Source organism: Pituophis catenifer, unplaced genomic scaffold (assembly GCF_029215685.1).
Source record: "Pituophis catenifer annectens isolate HBS135680 unplaced genomic scaffold, rPitCat1.0.hap2 SCAF_6, whole genome shotgun sequence".
Taxonomy (NCBI): Eukaryota; Metazoa; Chordata; class Lepidosauria; order Squamata; family Colubridae; genus Pituophis; species Pituophis catenifer.
Window position 1 is genome coordinate 94,433,505 of NW_027256886.1, and position 24,782 is coordinate 94,458,286.

The 24,782-nt window shown below is 42.6% G+C and overlaps 1 protein-coding gene across 2 annotated transcripts in view; it reads left to right on the plus strand.

The window, feature by feature from the left end:
* The first annotated feature begins 3,593 nt into the window (after positions 1–3,593).
* PHYHIPL (phytanoyl-CoA 2-hydroxylase interacting protein like) overlaps positions 3,594–24,782 on the plus strand; it is a 56,890-nt gene continuing 35,701 nt past the window's right edge. Inside the window, exon 1 of one of the 2 annotated variants that reach the window (XM_070945510.1) lies at positions 3,594–3,720. In XM_070945510.1, coding sequence (XP_070801611.1) covers positions 3,594–3,720 — 127 coding nt within the window. Of the gene's footprint in view, positions 3,721–23,180; positions 23,287–24,782 lie in introns of those variants that run through there. The other variant, XM_070945512.1, reaches the window with a different exon arrangement.

Here is a 24,782-nt window from a genome sequence, read left to right on the forward strand (position 1 = left end):
GGTTTTTTTAGGTGATTGGTTTATTTATTTATTTTTAGGAGATTGAAGAGACTGATCTCGGGCTCCTCCAACCAAACGCTTCAGCTGGAAAAAGAGGCAGCAAGTTTGAACGTCGCTCTCATTGGGCAGCCAGCAAGTTATACAATAACAACCATTTTCTGTTCTCATGTTTGTTGTTTTTTAAAGCATTGCAACCTACTGGTGTATTTCCCTGCCCCCTCCAAATCAGCTGCACCATCGACAGCAAATGAATGGGGGGGGGGTTTGAGTCTGAATGCCTTATGTAACCCATTTAGAGAACTTGGGTGTTTGTATCTTTGTCTGCATTTTTGGGACCTATTTAGCAGCCAAGACTGGCTGAAACCCAATCTGACTTTGAAATCTGGGACTCGTTGATATTCTGTTGCAAGAAAGCTGAATAAAGGCTTCCTTGTCCTGAAGATTTCAGTAGACAGTTGTGTTTGTATCTCAGGCGAAGCAAAGTTTTAATATGTATGCACTTGGCTGATTTAAATGGAGTGTCTCTCCTCTCTTTAAATAAGAGTTTGCTCTAATTCTTTCTTGGACTTAATTTAGTGAAACAAATTCCCTAAACTCTTTTCTAAACAAGAGGGAGAACGAACAAAATTATTCTTTTATCTGAAAGTTGCTCTACATGCTTTAGCAAGAATAAAATATTGAGACTTAAGTTGCCAAGATTTTGGGATCCAATACAATGATTTTATTCTCTCCCAAGTAGGTCAAAAGAATAAATGAATACACATATCACTTTTCAACTAAACATTTTCCAGGACATGACAAGTCAAAATCAGTAGTTGACCAAGGTTATCACCAACACACTCCTTAGCAACCTTACAGAGCTCAGTAAAACTTCTTCCCTTCCTCTTTTTTCAAAAAGAATTTATGAAGTTCCTAGAACTGGAACAATCATGCATCTAAAGTACAATTAATAAGGCAGCAATATGCTACGTCATACATTATCCCTATTTCCCCCCAGTTCTGCATATGATTCTTCTAAATCCTAAACATTCTCTGGATCCTGGTGGAGCAAACATTTGGGCTACTGTCTCCCTAGATAATATCGCTTGGATGCAAGACTTCTGAGAGGGGCAGAAAAGTAAGAATGTTTCTAGTGACCCAACTCCTTCCCACTCTCCAAAGCTTCATTCTGTTCAGAGCACATCATCTCTCCTTGGGGCAGAGGGGTTTGGAGATGATTGAGCCTGCTTATATAACAATGGCAACTGCAAAACAGAATAACAGTCGGAAGGGAACTTGGAAGTCTTCCAGTACAGGGGTCTTCAACCTCGGCAACTTTAAGACTTGTGGACTTCAACTCCCAAGTTTGCTGGCTTAGGAATTCTGGGAGTTGAAGTCCACAAGTCTTAAAGTTGCCGAGGTTGGAGACCCCTGTTTTAGTCCAACCTGCAACCTCCACACAAATGGCTGTTCAGTCTCCTCTTAAAAACCTCCAGAGAAGGAGTATTCACAATTTCCAGAGGCAAGCTGTTCCACTGATTAATTATTCTCACTGTCAGGAAATTCCTCCTTAGTTCTCTCCATGATTAGTTTCCATCTGTTGCTTCTTGTTCTGCCTTCAGGTACTTTGGAGAATAGCTTTACCCCCTCTTCTTTGTGGCAGCTCCTTAGAGAATAGAATAGAATAGAATAGAATAGAATAGAATAGAATAGAATAGAATAGAATAGAATAGAATAGAATAGAATAGAATAGAATAGAATAGAATAGAATAACAGAGTTGGAAGGGACCTTGGAGGTCTTCTAGTCTAACCCCCAGCTTAGGCAGGAAACCCTACACCACTTCAGACAAATGGTTATCCAACATCTTCTTAAAAACTTCCAGTGTTGGAGCATTTACAACTTCTGGAGGCAAGTTGTTCCACTGATTAATTGTTCTAACTGTCAGGAAATTTCTCCTTAGTTCTAGGTTGCTTTTCTCCTTGATGAGTTTCCACCCATTGCTTCTTGTCCTACCCTCAGGTGCTTTGGAGAATAGCTTGACTCCCTCTTCTTTGTGGCAACCCCTGAGATATTGGAACACTGTATCGTGTCTCCCCTAGTTCTTCTTTTCATTAAACTAGACATCCCAGTTCCTGCAACCATTCTTCATATGCTTTAGCCTCCATTAGAACACTGCTATCATGTCACTCTTCATTGCTTTACTCTGCTGAGATTCTTTCTGTAGGCAAACAACAATAAAGAAACTACTCAGAAGTAACTCCATGTGTTGTTCTTGGTTCTTGGGTCCTGACAGTAGCAGTTCAGATGGTGCCTTTGAAGAAGAAATCAAGAGGCAAAAAAAGAGGGTTTTGGAGACCTCTCCCTTCCTCATAAGGGACCCCCAGTCTTATTCTGGAGAATTGCAAATATACTCAAGCTGTCCAATGTCAGATTGGTCTCTTGTGCTGTGGTCATACAGTGGTCAATCCTAAACATCTCTTTTTGGACTGGATGTTTCAGCCTTTCTGCACTGTCCTGGGAGCCTTCTTCCTGGAGAACTTTTACTTAATTCCTTTTTTTTATTATTCCAATAGGTACTTTTTCTACAAGTAGGTCAGATGGGTAGCTCACTGAGTCTTCAGGGCAAATCATCCTTACCCTGTGCAAATTCAATGTTTTCAGAGCTGACAGGAAGTTGACTTCGCTGACCAATAGAAAATGTACAGCTAGGATTCTGTGGTGGACCTCAACGCATCTTAGATGGCTTCTAGTACATTGGGAAGGAAATCAAGATGTCTTTGCCACTGCAATTCACATGGGTGCTGCTTTGGCTCCCCATCAGATATCCCAAATGTCTACTGGCTAGACAGGCAGGGAATGATGATATTTGTAATCCCTATATGAAGATTTCTAGTGGATGTCTATGTTAATGTAGAAACTGCAGCATAAAGCAAATAGGACCCATGAACTCTTCCCTACTGACCAGGGATGATGGGGAAAAGAGCTTATTTGGACCAGCTGGTGTTTATTTACTGATTTATTGCAGAGATCTTCAAACTTGACAGCTTTAAGACTTGTGGACTTCAGCTCCCAAAATTCTCCAGCCAGCTATCCTGGCTGGAGAATTCTGGAAGTTGAAGTCTACAAGTCTTAAAGTTGCCAAGTTTGAAGACCTCTGATTTATTGCTTATTTTACCAGGCTTACATCCTGTTCCACTTGAATACCGGCTCCTATAGTACCATACATGTGCACAGATTCAGTTAAAACAATAGAAATGACAGCCTGCCAACAAAATCATAAAACATTAGCAAAAACCATGATGATGTATTCTACTTCTGTGGTTCAATGTGTGCAGTGGCACAAGATCTGCTGAGTTCTCGGGCCCAAAAAAAGTGAACAAAAAGCCCTTTAAGCTCAAATCGGAGTAACGAAAGGAGCATCGTAGCTGCAAGATGATCCGCTAATGAATTGCAGCCTTCCCCGATATTTGGCGCCATTGCCAAGGACTTGGCAACCAGAGCAGGCACTGAAGGAAAAGGGCACAAAGAGAGATTGGAAGGCAGTGTTTATGCCATCCGTTCTCTTTGTGAGGAGCAAAGTTATTCTCTGAGGGAGAAGCCACAGGTTGCCAAAATGATGCCATCCACACTCAAGGAGAAAGAGTTGAAGACTTGGGGAAGAACTTCGTCACTTGCAAAAGTCGGGAGAGGAAACACTGTGAAAACCAAGCAACAGCAAGGAGGGGACCCCGGACAGGCAGGTGAGGTCTGAATACGGAGGGCTGATTTGTTGGGGTGGAAAAATAGAGAGCTTGAGGTGGGTAGGAATGGAATGGAATACTTGGAGAAGACCTGCTAAGGTGGGCTGGATGACTCCATACAACCACATTTCATTGCAAGCTCTGCTGTTGTCGTGCAGGCTGCATCATTTGGTGACATTTGGGTTGATCAAGAAAGAAATTAAGGATAGGACCAAAGAGAGTTTTTAGAAATCTCTTTCTAAAAACTAAAAAGGAGTCTCTTCCAAATCTTGATGCCTTGTTTTATTTCTTCTATATAAGTACAGACATTTGTGACAGAAGAAATGAATAAATAAATCCGTGTTGGTGTAAATCTTTCCTTCCTTCCTTCCTTCCTTCCTTCCTTCCTTCCTTCCTTCCTTCCTTCCTTCCTTCCTTCCTTCCTTCCTTCCCAGATATTTTTGGTCACTGAATGTGGATGGAATTGGGTAAATGTAATTTCCAGTTTTGGAACATATCCTAGGGATCTTTACCCTTGGGCAAAGTATGGTAATATGCAAAAATGGCTATTTCATAAGGCTGAACATTTACACCTTAACTGGTTTCTAAGTGGTCATAGCCAGGGGAAAAGAAGAAAGCAAAGAAGAGTTGCAACGGGGTGGGGGGGACCTCAGAATAAAGGAGAATTGTTGGAGGAAGAATTATAGAAAAACAAAGAAGGCAAATGACAATATGGGGTAGAAAAATATGGGGTAGAAAAATATCAGGAAATATTAAAAACCAGGGAAATTAACATCTTCTCAATGAAGGCCACCAATCCTGTGTTGTAGGCATCTGGGCTTCACCAAGCAAAATGAAATCAATTTTCTTTCATCTGTTGGTTCTCATCAGTAGCAATCTTATTTTAATTATTATAGCTTAATTTTTAGGTTTATAAGCCCCTTTGTGTTTGATTTGTTAAGTTTATCTATGAGTGTGCTAGCATTTGGCCACATGACAATTTGATTTGGGTGTTTGAGCCATATTCTCAAGTGCAACGAACCATAAAACAAAAAGCCCCCATTAGACCAGGCTGACGTTCTGGGAGAGGGTGTTGCTTTAGAGCAGGGGTCTCCAACCTTGGCAACTTTAAGACTTGTGGACTTCAACTCCCAGAGTTCCTCAGCCAGCTTTGGGAGTTGAAGTCCACAAGTCTTAAAGTTGCCAAGGTTGGAGACCCCTGCTTCAGAGCACTTCCTGTGAATGATCTCTGAATCCCAGTTCATCCATTGTTCAAGCTGCTTCCTGAAAGAAGGGGGAATTGTGATTTCTATGGGATGAGTGAGTTCTTTTTAAGCGCTCATGTTACTTCTGAAGAAGCAGAGATTGTTCCCATTGTTGCAGCCTTCAAGCTATTCTCCCCGTCTGGAACTTGTCTGGTTTTCGTACCTGTTCCTCTGCAGACCAGAGGGAAGGTCATGGGGTGGGGGGAGGTCTTCCTCCAGAAACTTCCTTCCATATACAAAATGCAGTTCTGGAGTTTTGACCTGCGTTTTCCCATTACCTTCTGGCTCTTCTCTCTGGGCAAAGGTTTACCTATTTATTCTTTATTCTTGGTTTTATATTGTCTTGGGAAGCCCCTTTTACGGTGTGAAATGCTGCAGTCTAGATGCAGTCTCTGATAAGTAGGTCCCTTATGGTGAAATAAAGACATGTTGCATAGATTGGATCAGAAGAATAATGAAGATAGTCAATCAAGACATGAGTTTCCTTTGACACCTTAAAGATTAACCATTGTGGGATGGCCATGGGAAAGACTGGTAGAGAGAAGATGGGTAAGGATGTTTACCTTGAAGGGCGGAAGAGTAATAGGCAGAGCACTGTGGTTGATAGACTCAGATCTGTCTTCTCCTTCTCACCCCAATTCTCTCATCTTCCTCAGTGGGTTACAAAATGCTTTGACCACACATGCATGGTTTCTGCCTAAGAAAATAAAACTGGGCAAGAGAGGTTATTTTCAGGGTTCTCTGCCCTAGCAGACTTTGCTGAGAAATTTTAGCTGATTTGTCTTCCTTTTTCTCATCTTTCCTTGCCAGGAACTGCAAATGACTGTCTAGCCTAGGACTGCAATTATACTTTTCTTTTTTTTTAAAGCAGGGAGCAAACTGCTTTTAAAGATACATCATATTCATTTCGCAGAAGCCTGGTTCAAAGAAAGGTTGCAGAAAGGTTCAAAAACGAAATAGGGGGCCTGGTGGCTCAGCAGACTGATAGCATCGTGATTAACATCAGCTGTCTGCAATTACTGTAAGTTTGAATTTCACCAGGCTCAAGGTTGACTCAGCCTTCCATCCTTTCTAAGGTAGGTAAATTGAGGACCCAGTTTGTGGGGGCAATAAGCTGACGTTGTATAAATATACAAAAGAATGAAGGCTATTGCTTAACACATTGTAAGCCGCCCTGAGTCTCCGGAGAAGGGCGGCATATAAATCAAATTTTAAAAAAAAATCATCTCGAATCAAAGCACACACACAGGCTTTAAATTGGTCTCAGGATATGAGGAAGTTTTAGTGGAGGGGGTTGAACTTACAACGTTTAGATGAGAGATAAATAGAAAGATAGAGATAGAGATGGATAGATAGATGGGGGGGAGAGAGAGAACGAGACTGTAAATAGATAACAATAGCAATAGCACTCAGACTTCTTTACCGCATCACAGTGCTTCACAGCCCTATCTAAATGGCTTACATACGACCCCAACAATCTGGCCCCTCATTTTACTGACCTGGAAACAGTGGTGGGTTGCTCCCGGTTCACACCGGTTATATAGAACCGGTAGTAAAACCGGTGGGAGGCTCCACCCACCGACCCCGATGTCATCAGAACACTTCTGTGCAGGAGCAAAGCGAGCGAGTGCGCACGCGAGGCCCCACTGCGAACCGGTAGTAAAGGTAGGTAGTACCCACCGCTGCCTGGAAAGGATGGAAGGCTGAGTCAACCTTGAGCCTGCTGCGCCATCATGGAGATGGGGGGAGGGAGGGGAGAGAATCAAAGGGCTGGAAGGAATCTTCGAGGTCTTGTAGTCCAACTCCCTGTTTAAGGAAGAAGAACTTATAGCATCCTGGACAGTTGAGGGATGGAGCACCCACAACTCTGGGAGACAAACTACTCCATTGATTAATGGTTCTTTTGGGAAATTCCTCCTTAGTTGTAGGATGGACCACTCATGAACAAGAGTCAAACAACTGGAGGGGGAGGAAGTTGCAGGGGTGGGATTCATCTGGTTCGGACTGGTTCAAGCATACCAGATGCTAATTTTACATCTGGTTCACCGAACCGGTAGTTGCAAGGACTGGCTGGCCCTGCCCACCCCACCCTGCCTTTCCCAGGAGTCTCCACACGGCCCGTTTTGGATGCCAGGTAAGTGCAGCACCCTCATGGAGCCTCTGGGAGGGTGAAAAACGGCCCTCCTGCAAGTTCCGTAAGTCCGAAAATGGGCCTGTTTCCAGCCTCCGGAGCCCGGGGGAGGCTGTTTTCACCCTCCCAGAGGCTCGAGGAAAGCCTCAGGAGCTTGGTAAGGGCGAAAATGCTCCCCCCCCCCCCAACCGTGGTGCAGGAGGCTGAGTAGGCCACGCCCACCATGGCCACGCCCACCCAGCAACTGGGCAGCGAAACATTTCCTAAAATTTTTGAATCCCATCCCTGGGGAGTTGTGACTGTAACATAGTAGCATTCATCAAACCTCTACTTGTATGGGCTAGTAGTAATCATATTGCTCCAACTGCTGCAGATTCATTGATTCTTCCTCTCTGAATCATCATCCTTTGAACTGTTAATTCCCATGGATTATGTTGATGATGGAGCACTAACCAAGTCTGCCTTCTCCCATCAGAGCTACACCCTGCTAGCAACTAGGTGTAGCACCACCTCTCTTACAGAATCGGCAAATCTCTTTTACAAATGTGGCTGTGCATTGTATTTTGTAAACATCCATGCTATAAATGAACATATCAATATTAATGACTTTCTGAGCAAAGAGAAATAAATGATTAACTATCTGGAATTCATTTTGCACCTCATTAGTTTTTCCAAATCCTTTCATTTGTGGGTTTGCATTTTCAAAGCAAGATTGTTTTATTATAATTAACGTATTGATGATCTTTCCATATTATCTTGGTAAATGTCTACACAATAGAATTAAGGCACTGATTACTTTTTACAACTGTTACTTTGATTTCATATAAATTAGAGTTATCGTATCTGGGATGCAGAAATCCTGGCAATCGGTAGATGGCAGCAAAGATATCCAGAAAGCTGCATGTTTATACAGATTTTTGCAACCTGGATCTAATTTTGTGGGAGAATTAAAACATAGATGTGGGTTTAATTTCCACATCGGTGGAAATTAAAATCACTTTCCTTTGGACTGGATCATGCCTGGATTGAATAGATAACAATTAGATCCCCCCTTTTTTTAGTGATCACTTGCAGTTTTTGTTGACATGCGAAAAGGGAACATTTAACTACAGAGAACATTTATGAAAGACTGTAGAATCCAGTTCTAAAGAGTTTTCCCCTTCTTGGGTAAAGGTGCTAATGTTGCTTTGACACTTTCAGGGAAAAACACCCTGGTTGTGTAGTTGTTTGGTGTAATATGGCAGACACCATGGCTCGTATCTCGCATCTGCTAGACTGAGGAATGCATCTGTTCCCTTTGCAAGCATGCAAGTTGTCCTTTAAAAGTTTAAAATAACACTTTCATGGATAACCAGAGCTGCTAATTAATGGAAGCTTAAAAAAAAAAAAAAAAGACAGTTAAAAGAGTCATTTTTAACTGATTATTTAATTCAGCAGAAAATATTGATCTAGGCAATATTTTGAGATTATTTAATGGAGTTATGGTTAAATGACAATAAATCCTTCACTGTGCGGGGAAACCTTATTAAATTCTGTATCCAGAAATCTATGCATAAATTGCTTTCAGCGATGAATTGTCTGTAAAGCGGGAAAAGCACCAATTAAAGCACTGATAAATAACATCCCATGTTCTAGAGGTTTCCCAATATTTTTGAGGGTCTCTCTCCAAGGAAAAGATCAGTAGTGGGGCATGCCAACATGAGCAGTAAAACCCAGGACATTCACTAGATGGTAGCAAAGAAGCATTGAAAACTCCAATTCCAAATCTGGAGTTTTTTCTTTCTTTTAAAGAGCTTTTGATGAATGAGATGTGAGGTGAAATCCATCCATGCTGTTGAGAAAGCCTTTGAATCTAATTCAATATTTTAGTATTGCTTTATGTATTTGGAAGCTGTGGAAACATCTAATGAAGTTGGGCAGATCATAGAATTTTATCAGTTTGGCCCTACTCAGTCCTCAGATGGAGGATGGCTTGGAAACATCAGAACTAGAGTAGAAACGAGGAAAGAAGAGACACTTCTGGAACTTTCCCAAGAGAAGGGCAATCACCAGCAGTCACAACTGACTGTGTGGATCCATACATTGTTTCAAACACTCTGGAGAACATGCACCTATGCAATATGTGCTCACTCCAACACACATTTGGGTTCACACATCTACTAAACTGGGCTTTGTTGGGCAATGCACAATGCCTGGATTCACACACTCAAAAAGAAACCATACAGTGGTTTAGTGAAACCTGTGAATCACGGCACAATCTTCTGTTTGTCTGAAGGAAGGACTTTCTAACCTCAACCAAGCTAGAAACCAGGAGACAGTGAGTTCTAGTTCCACCTTAGACATGAAAGCCGGTTGGGTGACTTTGGGTCAATACCAGGAGATGGTGAGTTCTAGTCAGTGGTGGGATTCAAATTTTTCTACTACTGGTTCTGTGGGTATGGCTTGGTGGGCATGGCTTGGTGGGGTGGCACCTTGCTGTGAGTGACATCGAGTTGGCCATGCCCACTCAGTCACATGACTTCACCAAGCCACGCCCACCAAGCCACGCCCACAGAACTGGCACAAAAGGCAGCTCCTGTGACCTGTCCCTTTATGGTCTGGGTGGGCGGGCAGGGGTGAGCGGCAACTGGGCGGAGGGGGCGGGGCCAGCCAGAGGTGGTATTTGCCAGTTCGGCAAACTAGTTAAAATTTCCGCTACCAGTTCAACCAAACCGGCTGAGTACCACCTCTGATTCTAGTTCCACCTTAGACATAAAAGCCGGCTGGGCCAGTCCCTCTTCTCTCCCCAACCCATCTCATAGGGTTGTTATTGGGAAGAAAAGAGAAGGAGGAAGGAGCATTAAGTATGTACTCTGCCTTGAGTTATTTATAAAAATAATAAAGAAGGGACAAAAACAGTCTTAAAAAATGTAGTAGTTCAGCTTTCATTCTGCGTACCAGATTCAAATTTCAAGGCAACCCGTGGTTGTTTACTTCCTGTTTTTATGGACTTCAGATTTCCTTTCTTTTCTTAGACTTGTGAAAGAAGATTTTGGCACATGTGAAATATGGGGATAAATTTAATATTGTGTTAATTGTATCACTTCTCCACACTTTCACTCATTGCTCCAGTTCCCTGCACACACCGGGGGAATTCTTATCAGTCTGAAACAGCACCGATACTATCTGAGCTGCTATATTAACTCTTTCCTAATTTAGATTACAAAGCATACAGCCAAATGTTTCATCTAATCTGATCTGGAATAAACAAACAAAAATGTTTCTTATGTTGTGAGCGCAGTAACTATCCAGTGTGAATTCTAAATTTTCAGATTATATGGAGGCCCTTTTCTCCCCAAGTGAAGATTCCTAAGGAATCTAATGCTAAGGCTAAGGAAATTTGGAATCAGTGCTCAGAAAGTTTTAATGTTGTGAGCAGTGGATTCAGCTGGTTCGGGCTAACCTATAGTTAAATTGCTGGCTGGCCCCGCACCTCCCCACCCTGCCCCTTCCAGGAGTCCCCACGTGCCCCATTTTGGTTCCCAGGTAGGGAGGTCTCCTAGGCCCAAAACGGGGCGCGGGGGTGCAGCGCACCCCCCATTGCCTGTTTTTGCTCCCAGGAGGCTTCAGGGAGGTTTTCTAGGCCCAAAACAGGGTGCAGGGAGGCAGTGCATCACCTCTGCAATCCGTTTTTGCTCCCGGGGGGTCAGGAGGCCAAGTGCTGCCTGTCACATCCTCTGGCCATGCCCACAATGGCAACACCCACCCAGCCGATCATTAAGGCAGAGAACCAGTTGTTAAATTCAATTATTTACAACCAATTCAATTATTTACAACCAACTCACAACCAATTAAATTAAATTGGTTGTGAGTACTACTTTTACATTTGGTTTTGGTCTTACAAATAATTTCATTTTATCCATCTTAGTAGTTTTTATACCCTAATAAAACCCTAAGTTTTATACCCTAATTCTATTCCAATGAGATTTTTTTGAAGGGAGGAGCTATCTTGCCCTTTGGGGGCTGAACCAGATATGGCTTCTGATCACATAGGAAGCAAAATGAATGATCAACTGATCCTGATGATCAACTGACTGCAGTGGTCTTCCATTGTGCCAGCTACTTTGGCTGGGATGGTGAACCTTCGTGCCAACAGTCCTTGTGTCCATTGCAAGAGAAGGAGGGGTCCCTGTAAGGGGAAAACCTTGTTGCTGCAGCCAAACCTAAATGGTCCTTGTCATTGAGGAGTCCCTTTGACTCTTCAGATTAATTCATTTTCTGTACAGAAATGAAGCCACAGCTACTAACGATGCTCTAGTAAGACATAGTAAAAAGAGTTGTGGTGGTGCAGTTGTTAGAGTTCAGTATTGCTACCAACTGCCAGCAGTTTGATTCACACCAACACAAGATTGACTCAGCCTTCTATCCTTCCAAAGGTCAGTAAAATGAGGGGTCAATAGGTAGACCATTTAGAGAGGGCTGTAAAGCACTGCGATATGAACCAGCAGTGTGCAGCGACAGTCAAAAAAGCCAATGCAATCCTAAATTGCATTAACAGAGGGATACAATCAAGATCAAAGAAGGTATTAATACCACCCTATAAAGCCTCAGTAAGACCACACCTAGAATACTGCATCCAGTTTTGGTCACCACACTATAAAAAAAAAGGTTGAGACTCTAGAAAGAGTGCAGAAAAGAGCAACCAGAATGATTAAGGGACTGGAGGCTAAAACATACAATGAACAGTTGCAGGAACTGGGCATGGCTAGTCTAGTGAAGAGAAGGACCAGGGGAGACAGGATAGCAGTGTTCCAATATTTGAGGGGCTGCCACAGAGAGGAGAGGATCAAGCTATTTTCCAAGGCACCCGAAGGCCAGACAAGGAATAACAGATGGAAACTGACCAAGGAGAGATTCAACCTAGAAATAAGGAGGAACTTTCTGACAGTGAGAACAATCAACCAGTGGAACAGAAATTGCCTTCGGAAGTTGTGGGAGCTTCATCACTGGAGACTTTCAAGAAGAGACTGGACTGCCATTTGTCAGAAATGGTGTAGGGTCTGCTGCTTGGGCAGGGGGGTGGACTAGATGACCTACACGGTCCCTTCCAACTCTGTTAATCTGTTAAATCCTGGGATGAAACATCTGCTTGATGCAAGATCCAAAACCTTCATCATCACCAACCAACAACAGAAAGGGTTCAGGAAATAGCTCTGTCCTGGATAAAAGGATGGTGGGAGACTCATCCATGATCTCTTGTGTCACCATTTTGAGATAGGAAAGTCAGAAATGGTGTAGGGTCTCCTGCTTGGGTGGGGGGTTGGACTAGATGACCTACAAGGTCTCTTCCAACCCTGTTAATCTAATTAGAGGTATATAAGTAAGTGCTATTGCTATTTTCCATCTCCAGATCCAAGTGGCCTTGAAATTCTTTTCCAGTTTGGTTGCTTTCTCCTCCTCCTCCTCCTCCTCCTCCTCCTCCTCCTCCTCCTCCTCCTCCTCCTCCTCCTCCTCCTCCTCCTCTCTTCCCCATCTCTTTTCCTTCTCCTTCTCCTTCTCCTTCTCCTTCTCCTTCTCCTTCTCCTTCTCCTTCTCCTCCCCTTTTCTTTTTCTCGATAGATGGTGTGATACATTGAGAAAGCAAATAAAAACCATATTAAACCATCCAAAACTTGCCCCTCCGTATGTAATGAAAGCCTCCACAAGATCCTTGGCACTCCCACCCTTTCTATTTCCATCCCTGTCCTAGAGGCAAATGGAAAGTGCACCAAGGTCACTCGACAGTTCCTGTATCACAGCTGAGCAGTCCCTGCCTCACACAAGGCATTTGCACAGCTTGATTAGAGCTTGAACTATCCTGTCTTCTGGATGGCTCAGAATCCATCCTGCTTCCAAGCATTTCCCCAGTCATAACAGCTCGGTGTAATATGTTGACAGCAGCATCTCAATCAAGCTATTTTTAGCAGGGCAATATTCCTACCAAGCTGCTTCGTATTAGTCAGATGTAAATACGACCCTTCTGTTCATCCTATACTACCTAATATAAATGCCTTTAAACCATTATATTCCTCCCAGAGTAATGCTTTTGTTCCTTAAACACTTGCCATAGTCATTAATTTGGGGTGTTTTTTTTTTTTTAGAAGCGCTCTTCTTTCAATTGTGCACTTATGTTTTCTTGACTAATTGCTTATTTCACAGTTGTCACCTTTATTTTATCAAGCCTTTCATCCAGTTTCAAAATAGTTGCCATTCAGAGCTATTATCTGTTCCCTTTCTTTCTCCTGGCAATATAAAATCTCCTTCAAGCCCAACCCAGTTTTCACACCAATAGATTTTACGGATGCCTTCCTCTTGGTGGTTCTTTTTAATGCCAATTCTGGTTCCATTTTGCCATAGAATGTCAGGCAAAAAAAGTTAACAGAGGGACACACTTCTCAGAGCCCACTTCTCACCCAACAGATGCTCTGGCCTTTGCAATCTCTTTGTGCATCATTATATGTATTGTAATCATCTCTGATAATGGATTTGTGTTGGATTTTGCCGAAGACTCTCACATGCAATCCGTGAAGTGGTAGACTTTCTAGTAACATCTTCCATCTTCAGCAGACCAGGACTCCTATATTATTTGCAGTTTGCTGTTAGAATAGAATTCTTTATTGGACAAGTGTGATTGGACACACAAGGAATTTGTCTTTGGTGTATATGCTCTCAGTGTACATAAGGAGAATAAAATACATTCATCAAGAATAAAAAGATACAACACTTAGTGATAGTTAAGGTTACTAATAAGCTATCAAATCATGCTAGGAAACAAATAAAAACAATATAATTGAAAGATAACAAGCAACATGGTTATAGTAATAAGTGGGAAGAGATAGATACTTGTAAGGAAGAGAAGAATAATAGTAATGCAGTCTTAGTAAATTATTTGACACTGTTGTGGGAATTAGTTGTTAAGCAGAGTGATGGCATTCGGGGAAAAACTGTCCTTGTGTCTAGTTGTTCTGGTGTGCAGTGCTCTATAGCATCATTCTGAGGGTAGAAGTTGAAACAATTTATGTCCAGGATGTGAGGAGTTTGTAGGGAAACAACGAATAGCCCCTTCTCATGTTCATAGAGATTCAGCTGTAACAACATAAAGGAGTTTTCAGATTTTTTCAGAAAGTAGCAACTTGGATGAATCCCACTGTTGGAAACCCAAATTGGAGCTTTCAGCATCTACAAGTTTAATTCATAGGTAGTCAGTATAAGCCACATACGCCTCATGACATCATTTGTGTGAAGACGTCAGAACCTGCAAAGCATCCTTGTTAACTTGCCCATTTTCCAAGCATCAGCACTAAGTGATCATAGCCAAAAGCAGGTTTTCTTTCTTCCTACAGAATGGACCAGCACAGGAAATATCACTCTGACATTCATGTCTGCAACTGTACTGGATATAAAGTCTAGTGGAAAAGTTGACTGGAAATGTGAACATGACCAGAATCACCACCATACTCAATGAGTTGTCCTTAATGGTACTACATCTACATGGAGGGAAGTAAGCAGTGGGGTGCCACAAGGTTCTATCTTAGGCCCAGTACTCTTCAATATCTTCATAAATGACTTAGATGAGGGAATAGAAGGGGAACTCATCAAATTTGCAGATGGCACTAAGCTAGGAAGAATAGCCAACACCCCAGAAGACAAGCTCAGGATCCAAAAAGATCTTGACAGACTTGAACAATGGGCCCTATCCAACAACATGAAATTTAATGTGGAGAAAAGCAAGGTTTCACACCTGGGTAGGAAAAACCAAAGGTACAAGTACAGATTAGGCGAAATCTGGCTCAAAAACAGTAACTGTGAGAGGGACATTGGAGTCCTAGTGGACGATCACTTAAACATGAACCAGCAGTGTGCAGCAGCAGCCAAAAAAGCTAATACAATCCTGGGTTGTATAACTAGAGGCATAGAATCAATATCACATGAAGTATTAGTACCATTATATAAATCCTTAGTAAGGCCACACCTGGAATACTGAATCCAGTTTTGGTCACCACATTACAAAAAAGATGTTGAGACTTTGGAAAAAGTGCAAAGAAGAGCAACTAAGATGATTAAAGGCCTGAAGACAAAAACATATCAAGAATGGCTGCAGGAATTGGGTTTGGCCAATCTAGAGAAAAGAAAGATTAGGGGTGACACGATAGCAGTATTCCAGTATTTGAAGGGCTGCCACAAAGAAGAGGGGGTCAATTTATTCTCCAAAGCACCAGAAGGCAGGACAAGAAACAGTGGATGGAAACTAATTAAGGAGAGAAGCAACCTAGAACTAAGGAGAAATTTCCTAAGAGTGAGGACAATTAACCAGTAGAACCAGTTGCCTTCAGAAGTTGTAGGTGCTTCATCACTGGAGATTTTTAAGAAGAGACTGGACAACCAGTCTTGGCCTCCTGCTTGAGCAGGGGATTGGACTAAAAGGTCCTTCCAGGTCTATTCTGATTGATTGATAACCATGAGTAGATCAAGAGGGATCTCTTACAGCAGGCCTTATCAGCTGTAATGTTGTATGACTTGCAAATATAAAACCAAGCATTGCTGTCCTGTTGTTAATAGTAATAGGTCCTGAAACTTGAAAATATGGCTTAGCTTGGCTTGGTAGATCTCAAGAATTGGGTAGACCTACACTGCCATTCTCTACTTAGCAATCTAATATAATAAATCCCACCTCTTGAAAACACAGCAACTGTATTCCAGCCAGTGGTGAAATCTAAAATTTGTTACTACTGGTTCTGTGGGCGTGGTTTGGTGGTGGTGGGGGTAATGTGACTGGGTAGGTGTGGCCAATTTTTTTTCTTTTAAAACCATTTTTTCTACAACCTCTTCGGCAAAGAGGTTGTAAAAAATGCTTTCAAAAGGCTCTGACAATCCCAGCTGAGTTGCCTGATCGGCAGAGGCTTTGTTTCTTTTAAAAGCCTCTGCCAATCAGGCAACTCAGCTTGCATCATCAGAGGCATTTAAAAGAAAAAAAGCCTCTGCTGATTAGGCAACTCAGCTTGCATCGTCAGAGGCATTTAAAAGAAAAAAAGCCTCTGCCAATCAGGCAACTCAGCTTGCATCATCAGAGGCATTTAAAAGAAAAAAAGCCTCTGCTGATTAGGCAACTCAGCTTGGATCGTCAGAGGCATTTAAAAGAAAAAAAGCCTCTGCCAATCAGGCAACTCAGCTTGCATCCTCAGAGGCATTTAAAAGAAAAAAAGCCTCTGCTGATTAGGCAACTCAGCTTGGATCGTCAGAGGCATTTAAAAGAAAAAAAGCCTCTGCCAATCAGGCAACTCAGCTTGCATCCTCAGAGGCATTTAAAAGAAAAAAAGCCTCTGCTGATTAGGCAACTCAGCTTGGATCGTCAGAGGCATTTAAAAGAAAAAAAGCCTCTGCCAATCAGGCAACTCAGCTTGCATCGTCAGAGGCATTTAAAAGAAAAAAAAGCCTCTGCTGATTAGGCAACTCAGCTTGGATCATCAGCTGACGATCCCTTTGATGATTTCAGCTGAGCCGCGCGATCATCAGAGGCTTTTTTTTTTAACTTTTAAAAGCATTTTTTTGGCCGAAGAGGTTGTAGAAAAAATGCTTTTAAAAATGAAAGATTTTTAATTTTAAAAATTAAAAAGAAAAGAAAAAGCCTCTGATGTGCAGCTCAGCTGGGCATGGGGGAGGGGGGCAGGGATTTTTGCTACTGGTTCTCCGAACCACCCGCCTCCATCGCTACTGGATCGGGCGATCCAGTCCAAACCGGGAGCATTTCACCCCTGATTCCAGCATAACAAGTCCATAGGTCTGGCATCTCGAATGCTTGGAAAATACAATCCTACAACCAAGAAGACAAGGAATTAAGGATGCTATGTGTTAAGTCCTATTAAAATCCATGGGATTTACGTATCCAAAACTGATCGGTCATCTGTGAAGACCTCGGGATTTTAATTAGCCCAGATTGTTAGCAAATGAAAGAGAGTCTGCAGACACAGAATTACACAGATTTCTTCCTTCTAATTTCTGTCCATTGGAAGTCATAACATTAAACTGTTTTAGAGAGTATCCACATGAAAGAGTATTACATTTTATATTCGGGTTTTTTAAATTACGAATAATGACTGAACGTTTTTGATTATTGCTTGGGTGTAACATAATTGCTCAGGACTCTTGAATAACATTCCATATTTCTGTTTTCCTCTGGAATTACTGTTTCTGCTAGCATCCATTGACAAGACCAACACACTTATTTTATCTCGCCTGAACACAGGATTAGCCCAGTTTTCCAATCCTGCACATGCACCCTGGAAAATAGCATGACCTCTGGTGAACCCTGAGCTCCCTGGGCCTTTGAAAACAAACAAACCAAAACAATAGGAATTTTCCCCTCTATTTTCTCATTTTATTGACCTCAGAAATATAATGAAAAAGGTATCTAAGGGAAGGATTATCTTGAAGCTAAAAAAGTACTGGCCCTAATATTATTATTTTTTTTAAAAAAAAAAAACTGTTTTTATGTTGGAGCTTTATTGCATTGGGCCAAATAAAATACCTGCAAGCTTTTTAATGGCTTGAGTACTTGTTTAATAATGCTTGATGGCTGGTGACTAATAATTGTAGACCATGACTGTACACCTGACCACCATGTGGAAAAAGCATGTGTTGGTTATATTATATAATTACCTAATATTATTATTAATTAATACATCGATTAGAATAAAAAGGGAGGCATGAACTACATTCCACTGTGCAGATTTATACTATAGAAATCAGTTCTGCTTTAAAGGCCAGAAATGTTGGTCTACTTGTTTCTGCTTGACCATTTACAAATATGTTCCTCTGATTGGCATCCACTAATCCAGAGAGATGCATTTTAGAATCAGCCATTTTAATCTGTGTGAATTGTTTTTTAATCACCATAACACAAATGTGTAAAAAAAGCAAAATGTCCTTTCAAAATCAACACTATCCTTTCAAAACTTGGTCCAGAAGATGGAGGTCATTTAATTAGGTCCTCCCTCGGATAATTTTATGGGTAGTTCCAAGACAAAACTGGAAAACAAGACAAGAAGCAATGGATGGAAACTAATTAAGAAGAAAAGTAACCTGGAACTAAGGAGAAATTTCCTGATAGTGAAAACAATCAACCAGTGGAACAGCTGGCCTTTAGAAGTTGTAGGTGCTCCAACACTGAGGCTTTTAAGAAAAGACTAGACAGTCTTTTGTCTGCATTGATGTAGAATCTCTGATTGAGCAGGAGGTTAGACTAGGTGGCCTTCCAATTCTGTTACTCTGTTATTCTGTCTTAGCTAGGACTCTCTCTTCCTTCAAGAAAGTCCACCTCATAGTTGATATATTTCCAGCATCAAGGAGACACGACCGCCATCTTAGATTTTACCATTTAACTTTTGAATTATTTATTTATTTATTTATTACATGTATTTATATGCCGCCATTCTCCCGAAGGACTCAAGTTAAGAAACAAGTACAATAAAATCCCATTTTAAACCAAATAACTAATTAATAATAAATAATAAAACCCGGAATCAGAGTCAGCCTATTTGTTTGAACAGCCAAGTCTTCAGGTCGCGACGGAAGGAATTATGATAATTGTTAGGCTTTCCCTGGCATTTCTTCCTTGTAATAATGTTTCTGTACACTGCCTTTTCCTTTATTCAGTTAATTTCATGTAATACTACAAGAATTAAAAACAGCAACTGACAAATAATGTGCAAGATCAAATGATCGACTTAGAAAACAAGATTTACAAAACACCACACTGGTTCCACTCCTAAGGGAAGAATTGCTAGTGAAAGATGCCAAATATATCTATTGGAAATTAATTGCTCTTTGCTAGAAAATGGATCAAAACCAACTCATTTTGGTGGTGTCTACAATTCAGCTGGTGGTTAGTACAACTGAGCTCTCATCAGTATTTAAACCTGGAACCAAAGGTGAAAATGCTCCATATTGTTGTCATCCACAAATCCATAGAGCTGCATTTTAGAATCAGTTATCTTTGATCTGCATGTATTGATTTTTAATTGGGAGAAGACTAAAATATTGTCAGGATCGTGGATGAATATCTATTTATGTTTTTAGTGATCACTCTTTATTTGTGCTCTTTTGTCCTTGTAATTACTCTAAGAATTCTATGATCACTTTTCTTCAATGCAAGCCATAAAAAAGTAGCTTTCAAACCAGAGATGCATTGTCCACAAAAGAATATAAGAATCCACACAACCTTTCCTTGCAAACGTATTCTGCTGCTTGCACACCTCCTGTTTTGTAATGCAATATATTAAGATATGCAAATTCCAGTCAAATCTATATTCATATGATTTGCATAGTAATGCATCTGTCATGGTAGTTTATGTTTATGTTCTCGAGTATGTTCTTAATTTTTTTGTGTGGGATTTTCTTAGTTTTATTCTTCCTTAGCTTTCCCATCATCATTGTCTTTGACATTTCTTCAGATTCATGGATTCATTTGTGCTTGTAAGCATTATAGATAATCATCTGACATCTTATTTCTCTGGTTTTCAGTTCTGGATTTGATGCATTTTTCACGAAGATTCATCTAGGCAGTTCTGAAAACATTGATGTGAGGAGATGGAAATAGCTTGTCCAAAACACCGTTGAGTATCACTCTTGCTTCCTGATGGTCATTTCTGTGGGCATTGGAACTGTTAGGAAGATACCAGATTAACATCATTCCATCCCTGGGAATCCTGGGGTCATTTTTTTGGCTTCCTGGATATGTTTTATGGGAAATTACAGGAAAGATCTTACATACTATAAGACCCTGAATTTTTTCAGATAGAAAATATCAGAGAGTAGCTTGAAAAGTCACCACTAGAATATCTGATTCCATTAGAAAAGTCACCACTCAATAATCTGATTCAATTATTGACTGGTTGATTTTGGAAACTAAGAGGTGTGAAGGAGGGTTTTGCTAGTTGTATAGTACCCTGTTTTCCTGAAAATAAGACCCAACTGGAAAATAAGCCCTAGCATGATTTTGCAGGATGTTCATAATATAAGCCCTGCCCCCAAAATAAGCCCCAGTTATGATCATCAGCAGACAGAGGTGTTTAGTACTGTATTTCCCCCAAAATAAGACCTGGCCGGAAAATAAGTCATAATGCATCTTTTGGAGCAAAAATTAATATAAGACCCGGCCTTATTTTGGGGGAAACACAGTACTTCCTTTGCTAGTTTTTGAATGGGGATGTTAACCTGAGAATCCCAAGCTATAGGTGAAACTGGGAGATTAGGGGAGGAAAGGAGAAGGAGGAGGAATGGAAGAGACAAACCATTTTCTCAGCTTTTGAAGAAAACTACATGGATGAAATATATTAGGAATCCATCCAAACAGGAGGACATCTTTATTCTTATTTTTACATCCACATACATATTTACCTGGGTATAAATCCCATTGAATTCTCTTGTAATCTCTTCTTTTTTAACTGATCTGTATAGGATTACACCATAAATTGATTCCATATGTTAATAATATATGATGTACAATAATATTAATAAAGAATATATATAGCTCAGGATTGAAATGAGAGGTCCTTGGTTTCAAGATCAGCAAGAAACGTTGCAGAAAGGTCTGCAAGAAAACAACCAAACTGAGAGAGCACCAAGGACCCCAAATTTCAAATCTATGTTCTGAGCAAGAAAACCGATCTGCTTTGTTATGTTTTTACACATTTTACAATGACTTGTCCTTCAAGGACAGACACTGAAGTCCTGCAAATATCTGTTCAGTACAAAATCCTATTAAACTAAAGGATTATTTTAGCTATAGTTAAATTGGAAATAAGCCCATTTGAATTTAGCAGGCCTTACTTCTGTGAGGTGTGGAGCTCTACCTGACTTTATTAGATGACCAATTAATACCAGCATAGACTCTAATGATCAATTGAGATAGATAAAAACGCATCTATGTGGAGAAAAAAAATAGACAATGTCTGTGCCACAGGAAAGATGAAGCTGCAAAGAATTAGGTCTACTTTTTTAGGTCCATTGTTTTAAGTGAAGGAGAAAAGTGATGCTTGTGGAAAGCAAAACATTAGAATAGGCTATCTTACTTCAAGAGCTAAATTACAGATGATTAGATAGATGATCGCTAAATAGACAGGCAGACAGACAGTTGTTGGTAAGGTAGGTAGGTAGGTGGGTAGATTAGATAGATAGATGGATAGATAGATAGATAGATAGATAGATAGATAGATAGATAGATAGATGAATGATAGTTAATTAGATGATAGACAGACAAACAGACAGCAGATGAATGGATAGCTGTCGGATAGCTGGATAGCTAGACAGACAGACAGATGTCTTCAGCTAGACAGACAGACAGATGCAAAAGAAAACTATGTTTCTAAAGGAACAGCTGGGCTTGGCTGATCTAAAAGATAGCCCAAGAAGGTAGATAAGTGGATTATAAATATTTTGGAAATATTATTTAGCTGATGTATTTTAAAAATATGACAAATTATATTTTCTGAAATGGAGAAGTTATTAAAACATTAAAATTCAGGATATGAGGCTGGATTCCTACTTCCTTGTTTCTTAAATGATTTTAGCAAACAATACAAATTCAGATTCAATTCAGAATTAACACACTCTTCTTTCAGTCCGTATAGATGCTTGTGGGGTACTAACTCAAGATTCTAAAACAAGATGGGATGATATATTATGATATGTATATTAGAACATATAATATACAGTATATGTTCTAACGGCTTGGCTTTAGAAGTTGTGGAAGCTTTTAAGAAGAGACTGGACAGCTGCTTATCTGAAACGGTTTAGGGTCTCCTGCTTGAGCCGAGGGTTGGACTAGAAGACCTCCAAGGTCCCTTCCAACTCTGTTATTCAGTATTCTAAGAAAATTAACTGGGTGAATGAATGTATTGTGTACAAGGTTAAAATGCTGGCAAGTCATTGGGTAGAGCCAGCCTACTACAGTAAACTGTGGTGGGAAATCTCAAGGAGGGCATGATTTACTAACTTCCTGGACTGATGCCTCCAGCCTCCTAAAGATAGTTATAATGTGGGCCACCAGCCAAGTTGAACCTCTCAACTTCCCAGCTGGACAACTGTGGAATTCTGAGCTGCCCCCAAGGAACTAACTCACTCTGCCCAGGAGCTGAAAGGAAGACGAAGAAGGAACTTCATCCTGCAGTTGGTGTCACTAGTTTTTCTCACGGTTTGCCCAGACCTTGGATTTCAGGCCCAGCTCCACTTTCACTGAGAAAGGGGGTTTGAGCGTGCCTGGAAGCCCCGGTGCACAGACACTTGCAGGAGATAGGCTGGAGATAATGAACTTGAGAGTCCAAAGACCGGGGCAATTTCTTGAAACGCGCAGGGTCTCCGGGGGCAAGCTCAGCACCAAATCCAAATTTTCATGATCCAAAACATGAAAGCGGATCCAGACTGAAAGGGTCTGGAGAGACGCTTTGGTGGGTGGGGGGAGGGCAGCAAAAATTCGGCCTGGAGAGAGCCTCTACCTGCCTTTCAGCGGTCGGTAGGATCGCCGCAGCCCAAAATGGCAGCGTTCCCGCGGCCGTGGGTCAAGCCTTACGTAACCAACGGGGGGGCGAGAGGAGGGGGGCTTCAGGGGCTCAACAGGACCTTGCACGGCCGGTGAAGGGGTGGGGGAGCAGGCGCTGGTCTGCATCTAGAGCTGTGGTGGCGTCACTGCTAACGGCGAGCTCCTTCCTGCGGAGCGAGGTGAGCAGCATCGGTGCCTTCCTCCTCCTCCTCCTCCTCCTCCTGCTCCTCCCTTCCCGCGCCAGCGCAAGGGCTCGCCAGCCCGTCGCTCCTCCCGTCCTCTAATCCCCGCCCGCTGCCAGCCAGCCAGCCCCGGGGAGGGACGGCGGGAGGGAGCGCGCGCGCCTCTGCTGCACCGCGCAGTTCCCAGCCAGTCGGGGCAGAGGCAGGAGCGCAGCCAGGTTGTCGCAGAGGGCGCCCTCTCCCACCCTCCTGGCCCCCCGCTGCTCGCCCGCAGCTCCGAGGGAGGGGGCGAGACCCGCGCCCGTGGCCAGCCAGTCCAGCCCAGCCCAGGAAGGCGACCAGTCGGGAGGATGGAAGTGCCTCGCCTGGATCATCCCCGGAGCAGCCCGGCCAGCCCCTGCGAGGATGTCCTCAAGAACCTCAGCCTGGAGGCGATTCAGCTCTGCGACCGGGACGGTGAGTTGGCGCTTCTCTCGGGCCTTGCGGTGAGGGCCGGTGCCAAGACCCCCCCCCCTCTCCCCCCGGCCTTCTGCGCCGCCGGCTATGGACCACCGCCGCCCCCTTCTCGGTGCAGCCCGTCCTTGCAATTTGCTGCTAACAAAAGGATTTTTTTTAGAGGGAGGGGCGGGCTCAGCTGGCGAGGGAGCCTGTCTCTGCCTGGAGAGGAAGAGACCGCCGCGGCCAGGTTGCCTCTGCCTCGCAGAGCCCGGCTCTGCTGCTGCGGCTTCCAGGGGCTGCAAGGAGGGGAGGCGGCTGCTCGCTCGCGCGGACCCTTTTGGAGCCGGTACGAGAGTCCCGGTTGCGCGCAGGCCGCGGGGGCAGAGCTGGGCCCGGCCGGGGAGCTCCTGGCGATGCCCCCTTCAGGAGAAGCCGAAGCCCCCACCGCGGACCCACCGCGGATCAGCCCCTTTGCAGTGCCTTGAATGGTGGGGTGGATGTGTGCCTGGGAGGAGGTGATTCCCGGGGAGAGAAGGCGAAGGGGAAGGCGGCTCTTTTCCAGCCCCAAACCTGTTGCGGATCCGCCCGATGCGCGGCGCGGCCCCGGTGATGATCCGGCCCCTCCAAACTGGGTGGTGACCGACCGAGGCGGGCGGGCGGAGAAAGGTGGCAGCTCGGCGTGTACAGCGAAAAATGAGAAGCGGGCGGCTGAGAGGCTTCAGCACCTTGGACAGGGCTCGGCTCCACTGGCCTCCATTGGGGGAAGACCCACCAGATGTGGCGCTTCGGTCCGCTGCTCAGCCCTTTGTTCTGTACCCGCCCAGTTCCAGATGTTCGCATCCTGGGAAGCTGAGCGGTTTTTGCAAGGAGGGTATGATCTGCTATGGCAGATCAGTCGTCCCTTATTAATGAACCAGAAAGTTAACCATGCCTAACAAATGAAGTTTAGCTTTCACGTGAGCCAGGGTCAAACCAGCAAGCCTAGAAGGCTGTCCAGTAATCAGTTTTGTATTACTGAAGCCTCTGTGCCCAAGGCTTGCAGTGATTATGACACTTATTAGTTCTCTATATTTATGTATTAGTGCACACAAAACCCAACCCGTGTCCAAAATTTAATAATTTAGAGGATTATTTTCCAGAGTGCGGTTCATTTTTTATTTTTATTTTTTTGGCTAATCTGCTTTCCTTCTCCTTTCTTTTTTTAATGTACTTATCAAATGGCTTGAACATGGGGAAATTTAATGTGAAATGTCTGATCTCTAAATACTTAGCCTATTTTGAATGTATGCTTGAAATAGCTCCTGGCTTTTCAGGGCTGCAGATGAAGTCAGGCAACAAAGAAGGCTGGCCACAGCCAGCAGTTTTAGAGGGAGTATCACGTACTTAACCATTCAAAGGTTGGGCATTTATGCAGTTTCTGGGTTTAAACAGCCTTTTAAGATTTTGTACAACAGTCCACCATTACAGGGTGGATTTAATGGGATAATTACAAAGTATTTTAGATTGCCACTGCA